This window comes from Micropterus dolomieu, linkage group LG04 (genome assembly GCF_021292245.1).
Source record: "Micropterus dolomieu isolate WLL.071019.BEF.003 ecotype Adirondacks linkage group LG04, ASM2129224v1, whole genome shotgun sequence".
Classification (NCBI taxonomy): Eukaryota; Metazoa; Chordata; class Actinopteri; order Centrarchiformes; family Centrarchidae; genus Micropterus; species Micropterus dolomieu.
In genome coordinates, this window is record NC_060153.1 from 12,311,041 (window position 1) to 12,337,246 (window position 26,206).

Genomic DNA, 26,206 nt, shown 5'->3' on the forward strand with positions numbered 1-26,206 from the left:
GACTGCACTGTATTAAGGAGAGGATGACCGGGGCCATGTATTGCGAGATTTGGGGAACAACCTCCTTCCCTCAGTTAGAGCATTGAAGATGGGTCGAGGCTGGGTCTTCCAACATGACAATGACCCGAAGCACACAGCCAGGATAACCAAGGAGTGGCTCTGTAAGAAGCATATCAAGGTGCTGGCGTGGCCTAGCCAGTCTCCAGACCTAAACCCAATAGAGAATCTTTGGAGGGAGCTCAAACTCCGTGTTTCTCAGCGACAGCCCAGAAACCTGACTGATCTAGAGAAGATCTGTGTGGAGGAGTGGGCCAAAATCCCTCCTGCAGTGTGTGCAAACCTGGTGAAAAACTACAGGAAACATTTGACCTCTGTAATTGCAAACAAAGGCTACTGTACCAAATATTAACATTGATTTTCTCAGGTGTTCAAATACTTATTTGCAGCTGTATCATACAAATAAATAGTTAAAAAATCACACATTGTGATTTCTGGATTTTTTTTTTAGATTATGTCTCTCACAGTGGACATGCACCTACGATGACAATTTCAGACCCCTCCATGATTTCTAAGTGGGAGAACTTGCAAAATAGCAGGGTGTTCAAATACTTATTTTCCTCACTGTATATATTAAACAATAAACTTCCAGGAGAAACATTAACAAGAGGACTGGAACAGTGTTGGAGACTTAACACACGCAGGACTTTTTGCAGTCGAGTTTCTGGCTTTCTGATCATGTAGTATAACATTAGCCAGACTGAATTCATGCAATGTGCATGTGTGTATTCATGTGATTTTTGTGTACAGTGAGATCAATTGACATACCTTGCAGAAGTGCACAAACAGCGCCTAGAACATCTGTACTCATTCAGCATCTGCAGTTGACTTTGTCTCTTTCAGACATAAAGGCATAATTTTAGGCTTACTTTTAATAATGTTCTTTGGTGTTTTACAAGGGGAAATGTATGTGGTGTGAAGATTTAAAATCAATCAAGGGGAGGCTATTTAGGCTACCTTAAACTTAGCACTTAGCTTAGCTTTACTGTGAAGCTTGATTCAATTTGTTTTCTTTAAAATGCACTTCCACCCTGAAGTAATGTGTGCGTGCATATGCAAGTGGACGTACAGACAAAACCACACACAAGACTCTTCACTCCAGCCCATTATCCCTGGATAATGCAAATCTTCAGCAACCCTCCTTCAATGGTTAATTTATCCTGCTTTAGTGTTTTTATACTTGTGCCATAACTTAAATAGACCCTTACTGCTGTGGTCGACAAGTAAAACTTTACTGATAAATGGACGGTACAATGTAAAGCTTTTGTTGTGTGTGTGTGTGTGTCAGCCTTTTGCCTCTATTGTCATCGTGGCCAGTCCATCAAAGCCCGGAGAGGGTGTCGGCGAGGCATTTGGTCTGCTGTCTGCTTAACACTTCCTTTGTTTGTGTGTGTGTGTGTGTTTGTGTGTGTGCTGGTCCAGGCCTCTGTCTCCCTACATTTCCTCCTGGCCATTGTGTGTATGGAAGCACATACGCTCTCTCCCTCTCTCTCACTCTCTCTCTCTTTAATCAGTGTCTTATTGGGCAAAGACCATGGATGAGCTATTTCTGGAGATTCCTGTTATGAAAAGATTACCCCCCTCCCTACTCTGTCTTTTTTTCTTTCACACACACAAACACAGCAGCTACATTCATTATCTCAGACTGCATCAGTGAAAGGCAGGGGACACACGCTTGTCATTGGAAGCATTTAGATTCAAGATCCAAGGGCAGTGACAGCACCTTGCCCCTGAATAAAACAAAATCACACACACAAACACCCACACACAGTATATTGAGAAAGTAGTGTTGTAATAAATACATAAATACCACTTTCTTCCCTGTTATTGGTTACTTTATGACCTACCCACTGATTGTGTCAAGCATCTTTATGGCCTTGTTATCTCAGCCACTCAAAAGATCTGTTAGATTGTAGCCCTTCAGACACTTACACACACACACGCACACGCACACACACTTACATACACACACGCGCACACACACACACACACACACACACTAACATTTCCATCTCTATTTCAGGATGGCCACTATGACCTTTGCTTCCCATAATTTGATTATCTCTTTTTTAAGTCTTTGTTGACACTGCTGTGTGTGTGTGTGTGTGTGTGTGTGTGTGTGTGTGTGTGTGTTGGACTGACAGTCCCGTGACCCTCACCTGGCCCCGCTGTTTGTGGTTAGGAATGGTAGTGTAGTGTAGAGGGGAGCGTAAACCCCAAGGCGAGCCCAGAGGAGGGCCGTCCAAGGCAGGGGGAAATCTTTCTCTCACAATCTGTTCGGTTTGAATGTTTGTCTGTCTTTTTTAATCCTTTCCATTGTCTCTTTATTTCCAGCTATCTATGTCCAAGTAAAGTACTTCTTTTCTTTTTTGTGTGTGTGTGCTCACTTTCTCTAATGTGCTTTTCCAGTGCCTCCATCCTTGTCCCTGGGTCAGACGTGATATTATAAAGTGTACAACCCACAACAGTAGCTTCACCCAGCAACCTAGCAGCAACAAGTTGATGGAGCATACAAGGCCAAATTTTTTTTCAAATCAAATGTCAGTGGTTTATTTTGTTTTTCCAACCGGGCTTTTTGTTGTTTAAAAATAGAAGTGATCATTTAGAACAAAGACATGAGTAAAATGTACTATGAATCACAAGATAATCCACTGAACCTCCCTTATGATATGTCTTAAAGGTAAAAGTGTTTTTTTTGTATTCCCTTTCTAAGGAAAAGTTGCATTTAATGCAAGCTTAATCCCATTTGTCTGCCTACTGTAACACTTATGCATCTTCTCGTTTCCTCTCTTTTGTCCAAAGTCCTCATTATACTTGTGTGCATTTGATCTGTATCTGAATCATAAGCCAAACAAGCGCCTGACTCGGGCGAGCTTTGATGAATGAAAATTGTAGACGCTCTAAAGAGACACACTCATTTGCCCCAGAGCAACTGGCAGCAGTGGCTGTCTGCTTGTCTGATCTCTCACACTTACCACACACATTCATCAACAATTGCTGGCATTATTGTGTATTTATCACCACAAAACAACTTGAGAGTGCAAACCCCATCAACTCTGCGCAGGGTTGTTGACCCATCTCAGCCAAGGGTAGCTTTGGGTTGGGGTTTTGGGTGCAGCCTCTGGGTGGTCGGGTTTTGTGGCTTGGGGATTTGGCCTTGTTTGGTAATCTTTCTTCATCTCTCCTTCCTCTCTTTGCGTTCTCTCCCTCTCTCTTTCTCACACACACACTAACAGACCATAATTATATTTGTCCCTCCCTTCAGGTTACAGATAATCACAAGAGGTTTTCCTCAGTTCATGAGCTCATAAGATCACGTTTTCCATTGGCGTATTATGTGATATTTAAGCACTGATATTAGTGCTCATCTGATGACATAATGCTTATATGCTTTAGCTGGATATGCTTATAAATAGCAAAATTCAGTACTTTTTCAGTACTCGCCAAAATGTGTCTGTATCATTAAGTGTTGAAAACTGTCAGGTACTGAGAGTTGATATTGAATACTTTCAGATTAACAATATTGTTTCCTTTCTTTTTCATGGAATAATTTTTGATCTAAGTCAGAAAATCAGACTTTTTAGATTGCATTATTATATATATGGAAATGTTTCTTGTTTTGTGTGTTATATGGATTATACATAAAGAAATATATACATATATTTGTTTTTTTCACCCACAGACAGTATGTCATCCTACATCATGAAGTTGCTTATGTTTGGAGTCAATTACACACCAAAGAGGTCTATCTCTCTGTTAGACCAGAGACCATAACAGAAATCCAAGTAGACTTATTTTGGGATTTGGGAGGGGCAGAGCTGCTTAGAAAGTACTGTCAACAACAATTGCAGACATAAAGTATGTGAAAATTCATGTATTAAACCAGGTTTTACAGCGGGAGTCTCTAAGACCCCAAACAGGTTCTTTTCTGTAGCGGACTTTTGAATCATCAGTTCAAAATCATATTTATGTGCTGTTCTCTTAAAATTAGGAAAAGTCATAAAGAGAAATTGCCTGGGCTTTCCAGGACCCCTATACAGAACACAAATACTGATGCGTTTTGTAGAATAACACAACAGGCTGTTGTTGTTATTGTAGCCAACAACAGACTGCACAGAATTAGCCATAATTTTCTGCATCATCCTTTCCTCCCTCGCAGTCCAAGCTTTGGATTACATGTATTTCCCTGCCACATAGTGACTCGTCCGCTCTCCATTTTTGCACCATCTCAGTGCCTGTGTGTTACCATGGCAATAACATAGAGCTGGCTGGTGCCAAACACTGACAGTGCTCAAGGAGTTCTTGGAAAACTGTGGATGAAAAGCCGCTGAGGATAATAGAAGAAGGGGCTGTTTTGAAATAGAATAATTATAAATGAGTAACCTGTGACCATTCCCCACACAGGCACACAAATACATTTAAATCTGAAAAATATCAGCAAGGCATCGACACCTTTTCTATCCACGAAGCATAGATTGTATGGAAAATATATGCCAAAACCATTTCATTCTGACTTAAAAATAGTAAATTAAAATAAAAATTACATTTTAATAAGATCTAGCCCTGTATACCCTCAGGGATATCAAGAAAACCAAATTTAGATGTATCTTATTGCTACAGCAATTAGGCCATCTAATAATAGTAATTGCCTTTCTTTGTAGATGCTTAGAAAGTGTGATCAAAGTATAGTGGTTTCACAGCGTTTACATCATCAAGACTTCCTCAAATCAGCCCCATATTCAGGACTAAATGTGCTGTTAGTCAGCCTGAGTTGGTTTGCGTGCGTCATGCGCCATGGACAAGGGCAGGACCAAAGGCATTACCGTACCTGCAACTGTTCTCTTTTCACTGCACCACTTGCGCTTTTCAGACTAATCTGGCGTCACAAAAGAGCGTCTCTCAGTCGCCTCCAGTATTTTCTAATGATATGCAAACTGGCTACCAAATTCCGAGTCAGCTGCTGCCTATTAGGGGAGGTGGTTGAGGCTCAGACGAGAATAGAGGGGAACCCTGGGGAGTGTAGTTAATCCCTTTCGATTTTATATGGGTAATGGGTACATTTGTAAAGCATATATTTTTAAGGATGAGTAAAGTAAGTTAATGATATTAATAACAAGTGAAACGGAAAATCAACACTTAACGCCTTGGTTTCATTATTAGTGCGCTTCAACACACTGTTATGACACTGTTGTAAACTTCTTCTCTCCACATGACCTGCTGAGGTTGTTCTGCGTGGATCTGTGTGTCTCCAGCTCCTTATCAGGTGGGGAGCAGCGGAGCTGGTGGGGGTGGAGCCACGGCAGAGTCGCCCATTCCTAAAGCTTGAATCACAGTACTCCCCATTCACATTCCTGCTGGGGTCCGCTTCATTCAGGGACTCAGTGTTTGGAAGGATTTTAAAGGATTTTGTTTATCTCGACCAAATCAAATTATAACCATGGATTTACTGTCTAGCGCAACGGTCAGAGGACATTTGCAACCGGCTGTGTAGTTTGAGATTTCTTTCCACTGGATTTATCATGCGGACTTCGCCTTAACGGTGGAGTAGACGTGACTGGGCAGTCTATCCTGCCGGGGCGCAGCCAGGACTTTAGTTTTATGCTGAGGCTGTCGCGACCGAGACAATAAAACATGATATTAACACGTAAGTCAATTCCATAATGATTAAATTAAGTGTTGAAATCGATTATTTTTAATGGTTTTCTGTTTAAAGTCAAATGTGTCCATACATTCAAGCGGTTTCCTGTTTATCCAGGATAACTCTAGCTTATCTTAGCGTAATTAGTAGTCTGCAATGTTCTTATTTTTAGTTAATTTTAGTATTTAAGACTCTGAATGTTTTCTTGAATTTTGCCGTAAAGTAAAACACTCTTTAAGTCGTCTTTAAGGCGCAACGCTGCGGGCTGTCAGATAAGAAATCTCCCAGCTTTGCGCATAACTCCACGTCTCCAACGTCCCCTCTCCTGTTCACAATTCAATGGAAACCCCCCACGTTTACCTTTAGGTTTTCGAAAATTAGGCACGAGCCTACGGATTGTGCTTTTCTGGCTTAATAAACATCTTTATTTAAAAACTCCCTTTTACGCGCACAATCGACGGGCGCAACCGGCAGACTGGCGCATATTCACGGTTTGAATTGGATGAAACTTGGATCCGTGTTGTGGAAACAAGGTGGTGAACTGGAATGTTCAGCCTATAAGTCCTTTTTAATGTCTTTTAAGATTATCAGAAGGCATCCTACCAGCCCGCGACATTTCTGCCATCTCAGTGCCACTGGTTTGTTTAACTGCCTGTGCCTTTTGCCTGACTGCCGACCTTTTGCTAACCGGGGAATTTGAGGGGATGTTTTGTGGCTGTATGAAATGCCATTGTCAGTCCCGTGCTGCCAGACTTAACTTGCTTTGTGGGCTTAGGGTCTTCCTCTCAACTGTTTACTGTCTACTCCAACACATGGCTCCTTATCAGCCACCTCAGGTCTGGAACGGATATGAGCACAGCAAGGGTCACTTGAGCCATATTACCACTAAAACGTGCTCAAAGACACTCATAGACAACATGATGCAAGCTGAATGAGCAATACTTACAGTAAGTACTAACATGGAGACTTGTATGACACTGACATCATACATCCACACATTCTTAATAAAGTATTTTTTGCAACAGAAGAGAAGTCCGTATAAGCAGATTTTGGAACCACTATTTTTTGTAGTCTTTCTCCTACTGCACGTGTCTTTAATTCACAGTTTATTTATCCATTATCAGGGATGGGACCAGATGGTTTAGCGGTTTAGTAGGTAGATGGTGGTTGTGGTGGGAGAAGAGCAAATAAAGGAAACGCACTTCATTGGCACTCATTGTGAAACAGGAAGTGAGCTGGGGCCTTATCTGAAAGATTTGCATCCAGCTGGCACACTGTTTCTTCATGTCCTGTGAGGAGACGCACATGTTCATTTTTGCTCTTACCTTCACTCTGCTGAAGGTACCGGTCTGTCCTGGGATCTGTTAAAGAAAGGATAGTTAGGTTGTCATCTGGCAGTGGAAAGCTTATCAGAGCCTTTGAATATGCCTGGTCACCTGATCCACAGCTAGGGCCCTCTGTGTGAGCATAAATCTTTCTTCGTGGAGCACAGGGGCCTTTGGGGTTAGCTCTGCGATGATCCATCTGGGCCAGCTGTGTGTTTGCATGCGTATGTGTCCGTGCATTCGTGCCTGCCCCGGCTGGTGGTAGATAACTGGAACAGACCATGGTTGTAACCTCATCATTCTTCCGTGTGTGTGTGTGTGTGTGTGTGTGTGTGTGTGTGTGTGTGTGTGAACAGGGCATAGCTTGAGGCCAGCCAGATGGTGATATTCCTGGCATCGTCTCACTTAGCTAACAGCCAGACCTTCTCAGGGAACACCAGCTGTCTCAACCATGGAATCACAAAACCTAATACCCACCAGGAAAAAAATATCTTATCGTCCCTCTTTGCATTCCAGTAGAGTGCTGGAGGGATTTTACATTGGTCACGTTAACTGTTGTCTCCAGTTGTCCTGATGCTGTCCTCAAGCATTGCGACCATTGATGAAATAGTTTCACAAAGTGTCAGATTATGAATCTGTCAGAAACATCACATTCAAGTTCACGAACACAGTTTGTCCTTGTCACCTCAGCAGTGACAAGGACAGCAGCAACCAGGCTCCTGGCTTTGCTTGTTGTAGATTACTGCTGTGCCACAATGTCTGGCCTGGTTTATCACATCACCTGTCTAGACCCACTTTGACGCTCCTTCAGAGTGACCCACCCGGACCTGGAGTTGATAAGAACCGTCTCCCTGCCTTTTGGGTTGTTTTACAATCGGCACTTTAAGACCCAGCAATGATCGGGTAATTCCAGATAAGCCACCTCAATTCAGTTGTTAGACAAGCATTCCTCTCTATCTGCCAACTTCAAAGACCCAGCCACAGTGATAACTGTATTCAGACTCTTGACCTCCAGTTTGCTGTGTATATAGCAGAGTCTTTGAGGTGGGAGGCAGCATCCTTTGTTTGCGTGCTGCTGACAAACTCCCGCTGGAGCTGAGCCTTCAGACTCGGCCAAGCCAGACCCCGCTGCCTCCTGCGATGGAGGGAAACTTTGGCCAGCAATTGTGAGAATTTCCTGCCACAGGAAAGGAGAGAAGAGAGGGGCCAAGCAGAGTTGAAATAAGCAGAGAGAGGCGAGGAGATGAGGCTGAAAGCAGGGAGAAGGAAAGCAAAGAAAATACTGATGGATAATTTTAGTATTATGCTGGGCAGTGGGTGAAGCTTAATCCTGACTGGCCGCTCACCAGTTCAGCTTTGGCCAAAATCCAGGAGAAAAGCCAGTTGTGATCCATATAAAATCTCTATTAGCATCGGCTTTGCTCTTATGTTATCTGCTGATAATCGCTCTCATCTTTCTTTCCCACTGAGAAGGAGTGTGTCTCACTGTGTTGTTTTTGCTCATTCGCATCAGCCAGAACTAATGCGTGGCTTGTACTTTTCCATTCCAACTGAGAGGGTCTGTCTGAATTTCACTCCACACAGTAATATATTGAGTTAAATTATCAGCTCACCAATTATTCCTGGGAACTTGTTCCTGTGAGGCTAGCTTAGTTTTAGCCACATATCCATCGGTCTCTCTGTCCCACCTGACATATTTTAGACATCCCGTGTGACCCTCTCATCAGGACCAGAAGATCTGGTCTGGTCTGTACTCATATTCACATATGAACCTATCCAGCTGTCAGGGAATAACATGCTTATGCTGCTTTTATAGCTCCTAGCCTGCAGTCTAGGGGGTCAAAATGAAAAAAGGCTGACATGGTTCTTGTGGATTGGTGTGTGTTTTGTAATAACTGCATTTATCTGCACTTGCTAACAGTTGTTACTACATGAAATAAACTAAATCTAAACCTGAAAATGAATGTGTTGCAAAAGGGCTGCTTCAAAAAGTACACTTCACACAAGGAAATGTGTGGTGAACTGTGGCATAAATAGTATTATTTTCAGTACTGCAGTTGACTTTGAGACTTTGGTGCTTGCCTGATTCCTTTCCCATTTGTAATCTGTTGTACTTCAGCCAACTTGGCACATGTATATGTAAATATCACCATATTATCATGGTAGTAAACTTCAGTTTTCTATTTGAGGATAAGTGAGTGACATACATTTGTCCAGTGTGGCTTTGTAGCTGCTTTTAACCATGAGGACATTTGGTAAGGACATACAATCACCGGAGCCAGTGTTTCTCTTGGCTGACTCCCCGCCTATTATCTGGCCAGGAACAAACGAAGGCAGTGCCTTACAGCCGGGTGGTCGGCGCTCGGCTCTCTTCCTGTGAGGGAAGCAGGAAGAGGAAGTGAGGTAGTTCCCAGGCGAGGGCTAAGGAATTGGGGTGGACAGTGAGGGAAGAAAAATAAAAAATAAAATATACTAATGAATCTGAAGTTATCGAAGCAACCAAAAATAGAAAGGTTTGGGTGGGATGTGACTGGAGTGTCTGGGATATTCTTGTAAACCTCTTATATGGCTTTGTTGATCCAACTTTTTAAAATTCCAGATACACAAGATTGTATGTGTGTGCGACTCTATTGTTAGGTTGTTTGTGCCAGATGCCCATGCCCCTGTCTACTTCCTGCAGCCAAACAAAAGATAGAAAAATATCCTTGCTCCTCTGTGAATGAATGGAGACACAAAGAGGTGCACTGACAAATATTCAGTTTTATCCACCTGCATGGTGAATCCTGTTGTCATTAGATACAGTCCAAATTATGTTACTGTAAAGTGGATTTGACACACATTGTAGCCCTATGGGGTGTGTCACTGAATAGCTTCCCTCCAAAGACACTTAATGGATCCCATAGCCCTCATTTTGGGGTTTGGGGGTGGAAAGCTAACCATGTGTTTGTATGTCTAATTTGCATTTCAATGGCTTTACTGTCTTTGGAGTGGTTTGTCTTTAAACATGAGGTTGGGCTTTGCAAACACACACAAACTTGCATGTGCACACACTTACACACACATAGATACACAAGCAAACACAAGAATCGCTAGCCCTGCGCAGTGCTTGCTTTCAAGAATGTTGGTATAATTACGTTCCTCTGGGTTCACTATGCTCCAAAAATACTAGGCTCAACACACCCACCAAACACACAGCTTTTGAGACATACCATTTCACATCCACAAGAAAAAATAGATCTCGTTTGTCAAATAAAATAGTGTTAAAATATAGTTGTTAATGTGTCTTTTGACACTTGGATGCATGCTGGTGTCACAGTGGTTGCTTCAGGAGTGCAGTGGCAGAGGGGAGACCCTGTCTTGGTCGCATCACACCTTGTTGTTAGTGGGTTTGTCTGCCATCTAGGCTTGTTGTTGGTATGTAAATGCTCATGTATAGTTGAGCCTAGACTTTGCAGCAGTAGTGTGCAATTGTTGTTCTGACCGCTCTGTCTGGCTGACAAAACTTTATGGTTACGTTTCATTTGTCCACGTCAAGTCAATTCCCAATAGCTCGTGTCTCACTTGTTTGACTTTTTTATTTTACACATTTACCTTTGTTTTATCTCTGTAGTTCTCCACCAAAATACAAGTCTTCATTGCAGGCACAGTCTGCTGTCATTTTATGCTCCTGTTCTTGAGCTTGAGCTAAAAAAAATAACAATTCCTTGGTGTAATTTAGCCTTGAAATGAAGTGGAACTGCCAGACTGGTGTTTCGAAGATAAAATAAACTACTCTGTGTCTCTTTACCGGGGGTTACTATTATCTCAGTCACGCTCAGCTAAACATAGCACTCCTACTAAAAGTGTAAAGGACATTACTCTAATGTGTTAATGCAAAACATAATTTCAAATCAAAACTTCTACCTATCCTGCCTGAACTTTAGACTTCATTCACAGTTTTTGCATTGGTAACGGGATTAGCAAGAATTTTGCTATCATGTTTAGCAGTCATTCAATATGTTGTCACTTTCACACATAGTTTACCAGTGTCTTTTCCTGCCTTTGTGTCACTAGTTTGGTTTAAAAGTTTTTCTCAAGGTTGTGCTACATTTGTACTTGCTGTCATTCCACTAAAGAAGAAATTGTAAAGTCCGCTCCTTCAAGGCCTGGAAACGTGTTTCCTTCTGTCTTTTCACTACAAACTGCTTGCTATGTGGGTGATTGAGCAATGGAAGAGGCTGGGGATGTGGGAAGCCATTTGGCATATGTCAACTAAAGGACTTTCACAGATAATTGGGAGATATCGCCATGGCTCCTCTAACACAGTGGACATCAACAGTCAGGACTTAGCATAACAAACCCAAATGTCACACCTTATGTTTAAAGAGGGATATGGAATAGTTTGTCTGGCAGTGTTGGTGAGGCGTTGTGAACATGTTCGACTCCAGTAATGGCGTTGATAGACACTTACACATCTGATATGTATGTCTAGCACTGTTTCCTATAGCAGCGTAACCAGCAGAGCTTCCTTAAATGTTTCAGTTTGGCATCAGAACTGAACGGAACCTAGAGGGCAGCACTGCATTCACAAGACATTGTATATTTGAAAAAAATTTAACCCAGAAATCAAACATAAGCATTTTCAAAACATTATATCTATGTTGCATATGGGAAAAGGCTCCATACAGATGTTTTCTATTGGAGATCTCTTTGTGTACAACGAAAACCACTGCCATACCTGCATAAGGAGCTGAAGTGCCTAAGACTTGGTGTGTGAGGGGGTTAACACAGTTTGCCCGACATGATGCTTTGAGTTTTAGAGTGTGAGATGGCTAATAAGGTCATTGGGTTCACATTTGATAAGCTGTTAGCATGTTGCAGTGCACACTTCCAGAGTTTTGTCTTACTTTGATATTTTGACAGGATAACTTATTTCAAATTGCGTTTTATTACACTTTAGTGATGGCAAATAGCCTTTGTCAGAGGATTTCATTATTTGTTGTGCAGTCAAGGATGCTTTATGTAAATCATCAATGTTATTACAGGTTGTTTGGTATGTTACTGTATGTGTACTTTGATTATATTTTCTTTTCTGGTCAGTTTAAGTTTCTCTTGCAACACCTAACATGTTTTTGTATTCTTCCACTTTGTCTCCTCTGCAGAGATCGAAGCCAAAGAGGCCTGTACCTGGCTCCGAGCAGCAGGGTTCCCACAGTACGCCCAGCTTTATGAAGGTAATGACGCCTATGAGACACCCTGCCCACTCTTGCACCCAGTGGCAATAATAAATATAAGAAAGGCCAAAATAAATCCCTTTGTCATTTTACAAGAAAGTCACAGATATACTGGGAATTATGGCATAATCCAACTGATTTTTGATGTTACTTTAGTGGCCTGTGAGTTTTTGAAAGGCTGTTATTTTACCACATCAACAGGTGAAAAATTCTGAACTGAAATTGGTTAGGCAGATCTACTAATGCTAAGTAGCTAATAACAACATTAACACATTTTCTTGAATTCTGATTAAATTGTCACTGTACACACCACTTTGATATTTGATATTTTACAAGTGATGATGTTTAGCTCATATAGAAGACCACTATGTCCTCTGCCAAGCACACAAAACAACAACATGCACACATGCGCCTGTGCATGCATACACACCACACACAGTGTAACATTCCCGAGGAGTAAAGCCACTCAAAACTTAGCACACCTTAGTACAATATTCCAAACATTAACTGTAACGTAACCTATACAGTAACTCTTTGAGGACCAAAGGTCTTTCTGACCTTGTTGATATAAACATAAAACATGTTTTCGACACCCTCAGAAGTTACTCATACATTATCAAATGGTTAAGAAAGAATGCTTTGCTTGACCCTTCTGTTTTAAATACACACTCACCAAAATACATCAGACATTCTTTACACTCCGTATAGCTACTCCAACTATACTATGGCATACCATGAGCCGACCAGTTGCCCTTATGTAACTACAGGACGATGACAGCAGGACCAAGCTACAATTGTCAACAAGTCATTGCTTGTTGCCACTTAACCGTGAAAGGTTTCCTATTTGAACGGAAAGCTCATTGTGTTTCTGAACAGGTGATAAAGCAGGTTATATACATACATGAAGAGCAACAATGCAAACCACACATCACTATGCAGATTTTACACCCTCACTGGTTTGTCACTTGCAAGTAGAAATTTGTGTCAATGTATTACACATTTTTCCTTGCCTTGTGTCCCACGCTCTATTCCCAAGCTCTATTGTCTCTACAGTCAAGACTATTGCCCCACTAAAGATAAGCACACTGATAAGCCTGTTCCAGTACAGTAGGCTAAGGGTGCTGGCCTCCCTTCAATAGCATTTTCTTATCATCATCTCCTCTGGGGGTTTAGATGCAAGATTCCCATTTTGGGTTGGGTCAACGCATTCCAGAAAACATCTTAAAATCCATCCATCAATCCCTATACCAGACCATAGTGCATAAATATTCTTTATGATTAAGACACACTAATGCTGTGACTCCTGTTAATGAGGTAGACTAGGGAGAAAGAACGAAAAGGAGAATAGGAAGTGGACCTCTGAGCAGTAGTGGAGTACCTATTGTTATTCTTCAATCAATCCCCTGTTTTCTCCCTCTGTGCTCCACATCCCCCCTGCCTGCCAGGTCTGAAAGCTGCAGCTGTGTTTGTTTGGTCGGCTAAGACGCTACTTCCTCTTTTAGCTTTTCATCAAGGCAGTATGGGGGGAGAAGGTGGGACGGAAGGCCCTGGTGGGTGTTTGAGTGGGTGGGTGTTTTAAAGGCTAGGGGTTGTATCTTTAGTTCTATCTGATCACATTGATCCAATCAGAGGTAAGGAGCTGCCCATACTAATCGCACTCTATCTGTTTAGATGCCCTGTTTCCCATTGACATCTCTTCAGTCACCCGAGACCATGACTTCCTCGATCGGGACTCTATCGAGGCTCTCTGCAGGTGAGATTACATGTCATACTGAACCTTTCATACTTCCTTTCTCTTTCTTTTGATGTTATGCATCATTCCTCTTATTCTTCTAGCTCTTGTTTTCCCCCCAAATGAAACCATGAGGGCATGACTTCAAAAGGAGGCATGCTTTGGAAAGTTGCTGATGAGATGAAAGAATGACACGATAAGCACCACGGAGCCATGTACTGTACCTTTTCCACTCTACATTTAGTTTTCTGTGCCCATACCTTCTTCTCCAGTTATTTTCTCTGGGGCTGATAGTGTTTACCCTAGTCATTAGAGTCCTTTGTATCGTCTGGCAAGTGAAAGGTAGGAGTGAGATATACTCCTACCTTTTACTGCTGAATGTCACGCAATGCTCTTTACATTCAGTCTTTCATTTCATGTTGTAGCAGACATAGGATATTCGGCCATGAAGTGTCATACAAACAAAGTTTGTGCACGAGAAAAAAGGCTTAATGGCTGTAAGTATCATTGGAGGGGACTGGGTTTGTATTCTGGTCAGTGCCCCTGCCATATTAATTAGCATATGAGGAGGAGGTTAATGGCTCTTTAATGGAGTTGACTCCTTCATCAAATTCCAACTCTCCGTAATAAACTACAGCAGGTGTCCCTCCATACATCTGGCAGCTATCATCTCAATGTCTCCTCTTTTGGCAGCCTTTCGCCCCCTCCCTACAAACCCAGCTATCCCTCAGTTCCCATCCCTTCATCTCCCCATTGTTATATGATCTACTCTAAGAGCTCTCTAGAGGGTGGACCCCACCACCACCCCCACTCCCCTTCTCCAGGTGGCTTAGGGGATAAGCTTTCCGCCCCCTCCCCAAGTTGTCGTCGCCACTCCAGCAGATTTCATTCTCCTTTTCTGTCTCCCTCTCATTCTCTTCTCGCTCATGTGGGGATTATCCTTCAGCAGCTCATTAGCCAGCCTGGGTTCAACCAAGCTCCTCAGTCTTTCTCTTCCCCTCTTCTGTTTTTTCATCCAGTTTCATCCTTTCTTCGAACATAAATATTCTTCGTAATGAGAGGTGTGTGTTTAAGCAAAAAAAATCGGGAGGCTACATTATTTAAAGCCCATTTTAATGTAACCAATTTTGCATGTGTATGTGTTTGTGTTTGCAGGAGACTGAACACCCTCAACAAGTGTGCTCTAATGAGACTGGAGATATCACCGCAAAGAAAAAGAGTAAGCGCACACGCATTCACTCCACTCCTTTCTGAAAACCTCCTTTGCCTGTCTCCTCAACCACAACGTCAACCATCAGTTCACTCTTGGCTACAAGGCAAAGCTGTGTTTTCTCTCATCTTGTTTAATGAGAAGGCACCTGTTGGGGTTTAGTTCTATATCAAGTGGGCTGTGAGGACCCTAGGGGGAAGGAGGATAGCTTTTAATGTATAAATGAAGGGGTTGCATTCACCAGGACCTCTCCCTACTCAAGGCGTGCTCCCGTTCTTCCCCAAATACTTCCTTCATACTTATGGTTCATCATAAAAGGAATTAGTATGCTGCTTTTGTGGCACTCTTGCAATATGCAGCACCACACTGAGGCACAATCCACACTACTCCATTTTAGTGTACAAACGGAGAATTAAAATGAATACGATCTCCGTCCACATTAAAACGCACATCTAGTGTCTGTTCAGGTACACTGGGCATGTGCATGTCAATGTAAACATGAAGCAGATGGTCTATTCCATAGTTACAGAAGATTTTGAGAAGGAAGGAATTAATAAATACAGACGAAGCATCAGACCATTTTTTTTTTTGCATGCACCAATAACGAGCTGAATGTAACACGTTAGTGTGGCGGCACAAAACAGACTGCGAGCCGTCGCAAAGGAAACGCCAACATGCACAGTACAAGTGTAGACAGATAAGTGTTATTTGCACGGTACAGAATATTTTAATAAAAATACCATGTCAAAAACCCGGTCAATAGCATCGTGTTTCTGCTTTGCATGACTTATTAGACCCAATCAGAGAGCCGAGCTTGAGCAAATGTGTCGTCGTTCTCCGTTTTGAATTTGAAAACGCAGTAGAGTGGATGGGGAATTAGAATTCACTTTCAAGGAAACAGGCCTCTTGGAAAGTGTTTTTCCTCTTTGAAAACAAGAGGATAATTCTGTGAATACCCCAGTTTTAGACCATGCGTCGTTCAAGTAAACTGGAATGTCCAGACTGACACTTAACACTGTCGCTTTGTGATAAAGAATTGCTCCTTTTTATACTCATCAACCTTAATTCCCTAATGCCCTTAAGTGCTACATAGCAACATCTTTGTTCTGTGTGTGGTGGTATTCATTAGAATGACCCTTTCTGTGGCACCTTTCATTTCAGGAGTCAACAGAGATGAGTCAAAGAGGGTATTGGTCATCCCACCGCCCTCATAGACAGCTTAGGAATGCATTGATCTCCTCATGTCTGAACATTTCCTCTCCCATCTTTCTGTTATTATTCAAGTGTAATAATAAATAGTTTTCATTCTGCAGACTCCAAGTGACGCTAAAAGTGCCGAGTTTTTGATGGTTTGAGGATAAGGTATTTGCAGAATGTTGATAAATGGTTGACGCTCTATTTGTCAGTCATCGCTCTCTATGCACAGTGAATAGGATATTACTGTTATCTCACATTCCAACCAACATAACTTAAAAGCAACAATGGAATCCGAAAATGTTACGAAAATCTTTGTCCTCATGAAATCATTGACTTTAATAAAAAGCCCTGGATGTAACAGTAATAGATAACACTCTTTGTTTCATTTGAAATTACATCATGTTTCCACTGCAAAACATATAATTAATCATGCCTATATGTGGAGCCAATGTGAGCAGTGAAACAGGAACGCTGGCACTCAACTAGTGGAACATGAATTTTGTGGATTTGATCATTTCCCTACTAAATGTTTTTATTCAAAGTGTTAATTTCCTGGCATCTTCGTGCAGGGTTCTGGTTGCTGTTTAAATAGATTGCTTTTTAAACATTATATTTTGACATATATTTGTTTTTAGAGTGTTTTTGTGAGTTCAGATTACAGATACAACTTTATAAGCTGGGGAGGGAAGGAGGTAGTTTACTTGTGGGCTGTGATTTGGTTTTATAAGCTTTGGTCCTCCACTTTGATTGGTGAACTGTGAAGAAGAATCTTCAAGCTTAGCTTGTTTGTGTCTGTTCATGTTTGAAAGAGGGTTGATATCTCTGTCATGGATAAGGGATAAGGATTGACAGTAGCAGTGTATCAGTGACACTGTCTCACACAGTGTGTGTGTGTGCATATGTACAGACAGAGGGGATAAAGACAATAGGGGGGAATGAACCCAGTCTGGCCGGCTGCTTTGTGAGCTATGGGGGTCATAATGGAATTTCCTGAAGTCCCTCCGGGGCCTGAGATAAATTAACCAAACTGTGGGAGGTGTTTGGATTTGTGAAGCTGTAGTATGTACAATAAATGCGACTCAGTAATGGGCACTTTTTTCGTTGTCTTGTGCATCTATTGTCCATGCAGTCATGATGATGGATATTTTTGCTTCATCAAGTCATATGCTCAACCACAAGACCTCAGTTTAAGATAATGTTATAAACTGTTGTCTTATTACGTCACTGGTGTTATATATCTTCCAAGAACAATTCCTCATTATTTGTTTTTATATAAAGGTTCTTGTGATGTGAAGGCATTTGACATCCATCATATATCATATATTTCATGTGCTTACTTAGATACTTTGTTAATCCCAAAAGAAGTTTAGGCATCCGGTAGCTTATTCGGTACAGACAATACATACCAGTGCAAATAAACACATTATTAGTAATAACAACAAAGGTGAATAAAAGGCAATAATAATTAATGACAAGCAGGCAAAAAGACTAAATAATAACAAGCAGATACTATGACATGATACACTAATGACAAGCAAATGAGACATGATAATCTAACCACTAAATGGGAACTGAACATATATGTGCAGAAGGCAATCTGCATGTGCAACAATTACAAAATAAATTCCATAACAGAGTTTTCCTGGACCAAGGTGAGGAATGTTGGAGGAGAAATGGAAAACGTAGCAGTGCACAATGTCTTCTAACTGTTCCTCTCCCTTCCTCTCTTTTTTCCATCTGTTTTTGGTATTTCTTCCTCCCTCTACCTTATCCCCTCCTTCTACCCTATCAAGAGTGAGGACTCCGATGAGGATGAGCCTTGTGCCATCAGTGGCCGCTGGACCTTCCAGAGGGACAGCAAGCGCTGGTCCCGTATGGAGGAGCTGGAGGTTTTTTCCACACTGTCCACAGATGCTGCTCCGTCCCCATTCCCCAAGGACCAAGTACCCCAGAAAGGCAAGCTCGCCCTGCGTGAAGGCAACAGTTCAGAGAGTGTGCTGACTGACCTCAGTGAACAGCCTGAAGTGGGCTCTATCCACAGCAGCGGGAGTGGAGGAAGAGGAGATGAGAAGAGCCAAGTTGCCACCCTGACAAATGAAGTTGTACCAGCTGGTGCCACTCGTGCCAGCTCTGTAACTAGCATGTGTTCGTCCTCGGGCACAGGTGGGTCAGGATGTGCTAATGAGGACTCCCTGTCTGATGGGATGCCTCCATCGCCCCTGGAAACACTAGGACAGTTCACCTTTGATGTGAAAACAGGAATTGGAGGACTAGGAGGAAGTCTGGACAGAGGAGGTGGCAGTGGCAAAAGCACACGCTCAAGAGCTAAGAGCTTCCTCAAGAGGATGGAGAGTCTACGGCTGCGCAGTGGCACCACCTCCAAGAGAAAGAAGAAGGGGAGCACTAGCGGAGGGAAGATAGAAATAAGTGGTCCTGTCATTAAAGAAGGTCTAGATGATGACAAGTTGCGGAGGCTCAACTGTGTGGACATCTCCAGTATCAACATCAACCAGAACCTCAATCACCACCGCAATCCCACTCAGACTATGACACTTAACCGGAATCGCTCTGTATCCTACTCCACTCAAACCAGCAACGGCAGCACTGGAAGCTCTGGGAGCAGCCAGTCCGAAGCTAGCAGTGGTAGTGCAGTAAGCACACCAAGCCCAGTGACTCGCGCTCGCAGCCACAGCACAGCGGCTGGCTCTAGTAAGAGAGGAGGAATGTATTTGGAGGGTTTTGATCCTTTCAGCATTCCCCAACATGCTTCAGGTAGACAGCCAGCACCCCCACCCAAATCTGCCCCGCCCATCCCCTGTCAAGGTAGTAATGGGATGACAGTTGATGAGCAGAACCACAGGAACAACTTCAGTGTTCGAGACAATAGTAGACAAGCGGAAGAAGAAGAGGAGGAGGAAGACGGGGGCATGATTTTCTTCTATTTACCAGAAGGTCACAAGCCCGGAACCTTCCCCAAAGCCCTGCAGGACGGGAGTTCACGCAATAATAATCGGAATGATGACGGGAACTCAGTGATTCTAAGGGGGCGGCAAAGTAGACGCCAGCATCATGGCTCTTCAGGCTCCGTCGACAGCCGGCTCAGTTTTTATGACAATGTCCCCCACACTGAGAGAGAGGAGGAGGAAGAGGGGGATGAACACAAACTGGAGGAAGTGCTACAACATGTCAGCGGCCTGCAGCGGTTTGTTAACGCCTGGTCGGAGGCTGTGGCTGGTGAAGAGGAGGAAGAGGAGGAGGATGAAGAAGAAGAAGAAGGAGACTCAGATTCAGCACTGGACTCAGCCTCCCCATGCCCGTCCTCTCCTCTGCAGAACCGGCTTGAGGAGACGGAGAACGGAAGTGACCAAGACAGCACAGGAAACCCGCTGGGCGAAGGAGAGGAAGGGATGAGAGAGAGGAGAGATTCTGGTGTCGGGGCATCTCTAACCAGAACTAGCAGGTCAGTAAAGAAAATGTAAACTGTCTTTTTACTAATGCAGTAAATTGTCTTTCTGGTGCTCACGGCATAAAAAAACCCAATTGATAAAAAGCAGCAGCAACATGAACCCTTTTCAGAAAGGGCGGAAAGGTCCCTGTTACTCAGGGTAATCACAGACCTCACAGAGTCCCTGTGAGGTCTGTGATTACCCTCTGTAGAAATTAGTTCCAACTTTTTTTAAATACTACTCTTGTACTACTTGTTGTGTTGGTGAACTGATCCGTTAACAGATATAATTCAACCTGCTGCTTCTAAACCATCTCATGCTTTTAGTCTTCTTCTATAAAATTGATGCCAAACATTACCCTAGTCCATGAAAAGCTCAAGGACAACAATAGAAAGACAAACAATCAGGAACCAACAAAAAAGAGTTTTCCATAGAAAGTGACAGCAGCTCTCTAACTAGCATGTGTTCGTCCTCGGGCACAGGTGGGTCAGGATATAGGAAAGAAACCAGTCAGGGACCAACAAAAGATTTTTGCATAGAAAGTGACAGCAAAGGATAAACAAGGGGACACGCTGAGACTTCTCTCCTTACGTAATGGCGCTGAACACACTGGAATGCTGCTTGGTCTCCATGGGGACTGTTGCTGTTCCTTCAGGAATCCACAGGCAGAATTACATTTGGGGGGCGTCAGAGTTGTTAGTCCTTCAGACAGTCCCTTGATTGATGTGTACATAAATCCCCTGTAATCCCTAAACTGATCACTTGGCACATAAAACTACAAATATTGTGTGTTATTTTGAGTTTTATGTGTAAACAAAAGCATGACGGAGATCCGAAGCATTATAGTGCTCCTTTTTAATCCACATTCTTCTTCTCACATCTCAATTTGTGCTCCCTCCTTCTCCTTACCTGTACTCCAGGCCACAGAAACTCCGCTGGCCAAGCTTCCAGAACTCGCACCGGCCCAGCTTGGCCTCTGCCCAACTCCAGATTAGCTGCCAGTCTGTGCTACAGATGAATCTGCTCCAGAAGCTGTCCCTGCTGCAGCTCACTGCTCTGCTGGAGAAACACACCCCTACAAACAAACATGGCTTCAGCTGGTGAGTGGGCTGGAGGAAAATGGAATGCTTGTGTAAGGGACATGCAGAGTATACGTATTGTGGAGAAGGCGATTTTGTATGGTGATTGTTCGACACAATGTTTTTTCTTAAAGCTTGTTTTTCATGTAAAATGCCTTCTGTGTCTGGCTAATCGTTCCCTGCACATGATGCCTTGGATTTATCCATTCAGCAATCTATCTAACTACTACCCCTCCATCCCACCCATCTCCCACCCTTCCATCTGCAGGTAGTTGTATAGTGTGGTGACGGCTGTCCACAGAGGTTGGGTTTCACATTCTTTTCCCAGGCCCATAATTGCTGTGAAGGGGTGTACATTGTCTTTTTCTCAACGGGGCAATCATAGCTGTTTACACGCATGGTGTTACAAGAGCTGGGGGCTGGAAAGATCTGTCCTCAGCAATTATCCCTCCACCACCGCCTTCTCTACCACTTGTAGACTATTTGTCTGACCTCACTTTATATGCTGCTCATGATTATCCAGTTGCACCTAATATCCTCTTTGTTACTGTATCTGCTTTAGAGATTCTGCAGTCGTTTCCAACCTAACTTCTGCCTTCTCTTTTCATCTGTATTCCTGCATTTTTCTCTTTTTCTGGAACATTTATTAGATAGGTAATTTGACAGGGAAGCCCTGATCTAAAAGCATTTATATAAACAAGACTTAATTTTGTTGACTGGACAATACATCACTGGACACTCTTCACAGTCCAAATATAAAATACAGAAAAACATTGTGCAAAATAGCTGCGAACCAAGCAAACATTAGCAGTTAGCAGCATTACCTGTTTTAACATCTGAAGTATGTTTTATGCTCCTTTACAAGGACAATTGATGTTGTTGTGTTTTTCCACTTCTTCTGTTTCTTCTCCCGAGGCCTTCCTTGGACAGGAAGAGAAAGCATTATGACAGTCTTATGACACTGGGACTCGGATTGAAAGACAGAGTCCACTTGTTGGCCGCTGAAAGTCCACACATATTCAGAATTCCGGGCCAGGATCATAATATGCTTCTTTTCCATTTTTCCCGAACTGTGGTTCTGAGAATCGCTCTGAGTCTCATGAATGCGTTCTCTTACAAAGACGAGCTTGTCCTGAGTCACGCATAGCGTCTCTCTGCTAAACACACTCACACCCATGCAGATAGATACACAACCATAAATCAGTGGGCGCGATCTTCTGAAACGGTCAGAGTTGCATGTTTCAACTTTGGGGTTTGTGGTTATAGACTTATTGTTCACTTGCATCCAAGTGCACACAGACACACACACACACACACACACACACAAATACAAAGTTAGAAATTGTGAGACAGACACTTTGTGCGGATGTATAAAGCAGTGGGATCCTCCCCGTTTGACACCCTGGTGTACATCCTACTTCCACTTCTATTCTCTCTTCAGCCTGTTTAACCACCCCTCTCATAAACCTGGAGACAGGCTTCTGCAGCGGCTTGGTTTCTTCCTTGCACACACACACACACACACACACACACACACACACACACACACAAATAATTCTGAAAATAGATTTAGTAGACAGAGTTTTACATTAAAGCTTAACTAAATGGACAACCATTGGAAACATGTCCGAGATTGTTACAAATCTTGTGTGTCAATATTTTGAGTTCAGTTCAGTTTTTTTCTTGTTATCTTTTAACCCTGATTATTGTAAGATATGTTGTTGTTGATTACAAAGTAAGTTCTTACCTAGCTAGAATAAAGACATGTCCTGACACTGTTGACCTGTTAAAGACATACTTTGAAAACCAAAATGCATATCAAAATCCATGTCAGTATGTAGCAGATATTGATGAGTTTTCTTTTGTTGTGTGTATATGTTGCAGGGCTGTGCCAAAGTTTATGAAGCGGATCAAGGTGCGTGACTACAAAGACAGGAATGTATTCGGTGTGCCACTACAAGTCATCGTCCAGCGGACAGGCCAGCCCCTCCCTCAGGGAATTCAGCAGGCCATGCGCTATTTACGCAATCAGTGCCTCGACCAGGTAACAAAGTACACAAATAAACACATGTATGGACAGATGTATACATAAACTGTGCATATACGGTAATTGCAGTGTCATACTTTCTGCCACTCTGTCATTTAGCTTTAAGTGCTGTTTTCAGTTTCCACTTCTAAGATTCCTATTCTTTAGGGTGCTGGAGTTACGTAATATCTGAATTTTAGGACATCTGCAAATATTAATCTATGATTTATTTCACTTGGTGTTACATAAGATGGAGCAGTGAATCGGAAAAGCCCTGATACCCCCTTAGTCAGTGTGTGTATACAGTTTCTGCCTGTCCCCCTTTTTCTCTCTGTGACACATTCGCTGAAGCGGGGAGGCCTGGAGAGAGTCAAAGTGTGCAGCTGTTAAGTCACCTGTGCCTGTTTAATCGAGAGACATTATGAAAGATTTATCTCAGAGCGTATGTGTGTGTGTTTACATTCATAAAGGAAAGAAAGAGGCAGTTAGGAGAAAATAGCTGTTAATGTAGGGCAAAACAGAAAACAGAGTGATGGTGTTCTCTCAGGACAAGGCGCCTCTGTTTGGAAATGGTGAAAGCTCATGGAAAATATTCAGGCTGGACAAGCCAATGGCCTTTTTCTCTTTTCCTCCCCAACATTGCCATTTCATACAGCCTTAAAAGGCCACTGATGAGGTCCCACACAGCATTCAGTACAAGAATGCCCACTGGGTATCACAGAGCTTCTTGTAAATACAGTCAACAGTTGTGATGTAACCATATTGACTGTAAGCTCTGGATTTGGGGATAAGGCAAGAATATTATTTTCAATCATAACAGTATGTAGCTTTAAAAGACAGGGCTCTTTTGTGCTGATAGGATTAAACATTGTACTCACAGTTACTCTTATCAGGTTCCTGTGCTTGGTATGTATGCGTGATGTAACTCTTTCTCTCTTTGTCCTTCACTCTTTGTCCAGGTGGGTCTTTTCAGGAAATCAGGAGTTAAATCTCGTATCCAAGCTCTTCGTCAAATGAACGAGGTGAGCGGCGCAGATGGGGTTGGCGTCAACTACGAGGGCCAATCGGCATATGACGTTGCAGACATGCTGAAGCAGTACTTCAGAGATTTGCCAGAACCCCTGCTCACTAGCAAACTGTCTGAGACCTTCCTCCAGATTTATCAGTGTAAGAACACACACACACACACACACGTACGTTCAAAGTATAAATAAAGTCTTGTAGAGACATCCACATGCGGTCGCACATGCCTTTACTTCTCATGCACAGCCACACATCTTTAAGAGGATTAGCATGGAGCGCATTGTTTTAGAGCTGCAGATGCTTGCCTGCCATGGAGCAAGAAATTGTGAAACCCATAAAAAGAAAACAAACAAGATGAGTGCAGGAAATACCTGCGGAATGAGGTGATACAGTATTGGTCAATCCATCTGTGACTCCCTGTTAACATGGTCTTAAGTTATGTTCCTTTATGACTTTAATAACTGCATTAAGAACTGCTTATTTATATATATATATATATATATATATATATATATATATATATGTGTGTGTGTTGAAACAAAACCAGCCCTGTGCATGAATCATGAAGCATATAGTGTACAAATACGTAAGCTTATATAACACACTTACAGATCCTGTCTTGGCTCATACCTGGCAGATGAAGGGAAGCCCTACACAAACTCCTTCCTAAGTTAACCAGCAGACACAAAAACAGATGACATGATGTAGCATGACAGTGGTTATTAGTCTTTTTCTGCATATAATGACTAAAATGTGAGCCTTGACATCCACCCTTTTCCTCTCCAGACATGCCTAAAGAGCTCCGTCTGCAGGCAGTTCGTGCCGCCGTGCTGCTGCTGCCTGATGAGAGCCGTGAGGCATTGCGGACGCTGCTGTGTCTGCTGAGTGATGTGACGGCCAGTGTGGCTGAGAATCAGATGACCCCCACCAACTTGGCTGTTTGTCTGGCTCCGTCACTCTTCCACCTCAACACCCTGCGCCGCAAGGAGAGCTCTTCGCCAAGGTGTGTGTCTGTGTGTGCCTCTACTGCCATTAATTTAGTTGAATGATTTCATTGTCTTTTTGATTGCTGTCACTGACACAGTTATTGTATTAGCAGCTTACATAACATGTATTATGCTGTACATTCTGAAAACAGGAAAGGGTCACTCTAAAGAAACAAAAGAGCAGGATACTGCTGTAGATGTAGGTGTAGATGTACTGCATCTTTAGAGAGGAGGAAGGGAAAGAGACAGAGGAAGTAGAAGGGTTACATACACATCTTTACCTAATTAAGAAACACATATTTTGTTTCACATTTGGCAGAAGAGGGTTCATCAGGTGCACCCTCAACCCCTGGCACGTTCTCTGCCCTCTCTAATGCCCCCACTGTCTGTTTGATTGATGCTGTCACTAATCATGTCCACTTGTGTACCCCCCCCCCCTTTTTTTTCCTTGGTCAAAGGGTGATGAACAGGAAGCAGACACTGGGAAAGCCAGACCAGAGAGACCTGAATGAGAACCTGGCTGCCACTCATGGCCTGGCACACATGATCCAGGAGTGCAGGAAACTCTTCCGGGTGAGTAGTTAACAACACTGGAGCTGAAGCTGTACCCTAACTCGTCACTTTTAAAGTTAACGTTAGCATGAAAATGAAAAGCTGAAGAGGTCATACACAAAGAGAAATTGCCACTTAAGTCGACGAAGGTGTGTGACTTGTTGAATGTCACCTCTCTCATTGCCAAACACCTTGTGTACAGTAAATATAGTCCCAGTTACATAACTCGTTGATTCAAGTCACATCGTCATTTTGCTCAAGCAATGGTATGATTACATAAAGTAAATGTGCCAACCGTCCTTTACCTTGAAATACCTGCTGTTGTGCTGAACTGTAGTCCCACTAAAGCCACAAACGCATTAATCCACTTTGTCCGGTGTGGTTCTGTGTCCACACGGAGAGCACTTGACTGGATAAACAGGAAATAATCAGCAAACTACACTATTACTAATCCAATTTCAATCCCATTCAGCCTAAAACGAGTGTAGTCTTCTCTGAAATGATACAGTGAATGCTAAAATGTTGCTTACTGTGGGTCATTACTGTCCAAAGTAGTATTAGATTGTGGGAGAGTTTCCTGAGTTCCTGACATGGCCACATCACATAATAAGTAAACTCAATTACCTCTCAATTATTTACTTTTAATCAGATCTCAGTTTGCTCGTGGATGTTGACAAAAAGGAAAATGACCTATGAAAAAAGTGAATGCTTCCATTTCAACA

General features: G+C 42.7%; 1 protein-coding gene across 8 annotated transcripts in view; it reads left to right on the forward strand.

The window, feature by feature from the left end:
• Window positions 1-26,206, forward strand: part of dlc1 (DLC1 Rho GTPase activating protein) — a 100,065-nt gene that overhangs the window by 69,556 nt on the left and 4,303 nt on the right. For 6 of the 8 annotated variants that reach the window (XM_046046472.1, XM_046046473.1, XM_046046469.1 and 3 more), the window contains 9 exons: window positions 12,162-12,233; window positions 13,905-13,986; window positions 15,121-15,184; window positions 18,166-19,832; window positions 20,739-20,918; window positions 22,782-22,941; window positions 23,883-24,090; window positions 24,733-24,949; window positions 25,391-25,505. In XM_046046472.1, coding sequence (XP_045902428.1) covers window positions 12,162-12,233; window positions 13,905-13,986; window positions 15,121-15,184; window positions 18,166-19,832; window positions 20,739-20,918; window positions 22,782-22,941; window positions 23,883-24,090; window positions 24,733-24,949; window positions 25,391-25,505 — 2,765 coding nt within the window. Of the gene's footprint in view, window positions 1-5,417; window positions 5,702-6,470; window positions 6,643-12,161; window positions 12,234-13,904; window positions 13,987-15,120; window positions 15,185-18,165; window positions 19,833-20,738; window positions 20,919-22,781; window positions 22,942-23,882; window positions 24,091-24,732; window positions 24,950-25,390; window positions 25,506-26,206 lie in introns of those variants that run through there. The other 2 variants (XM_046046475.1, XM_046046476.1) reach the window with 2 other exon arrangements.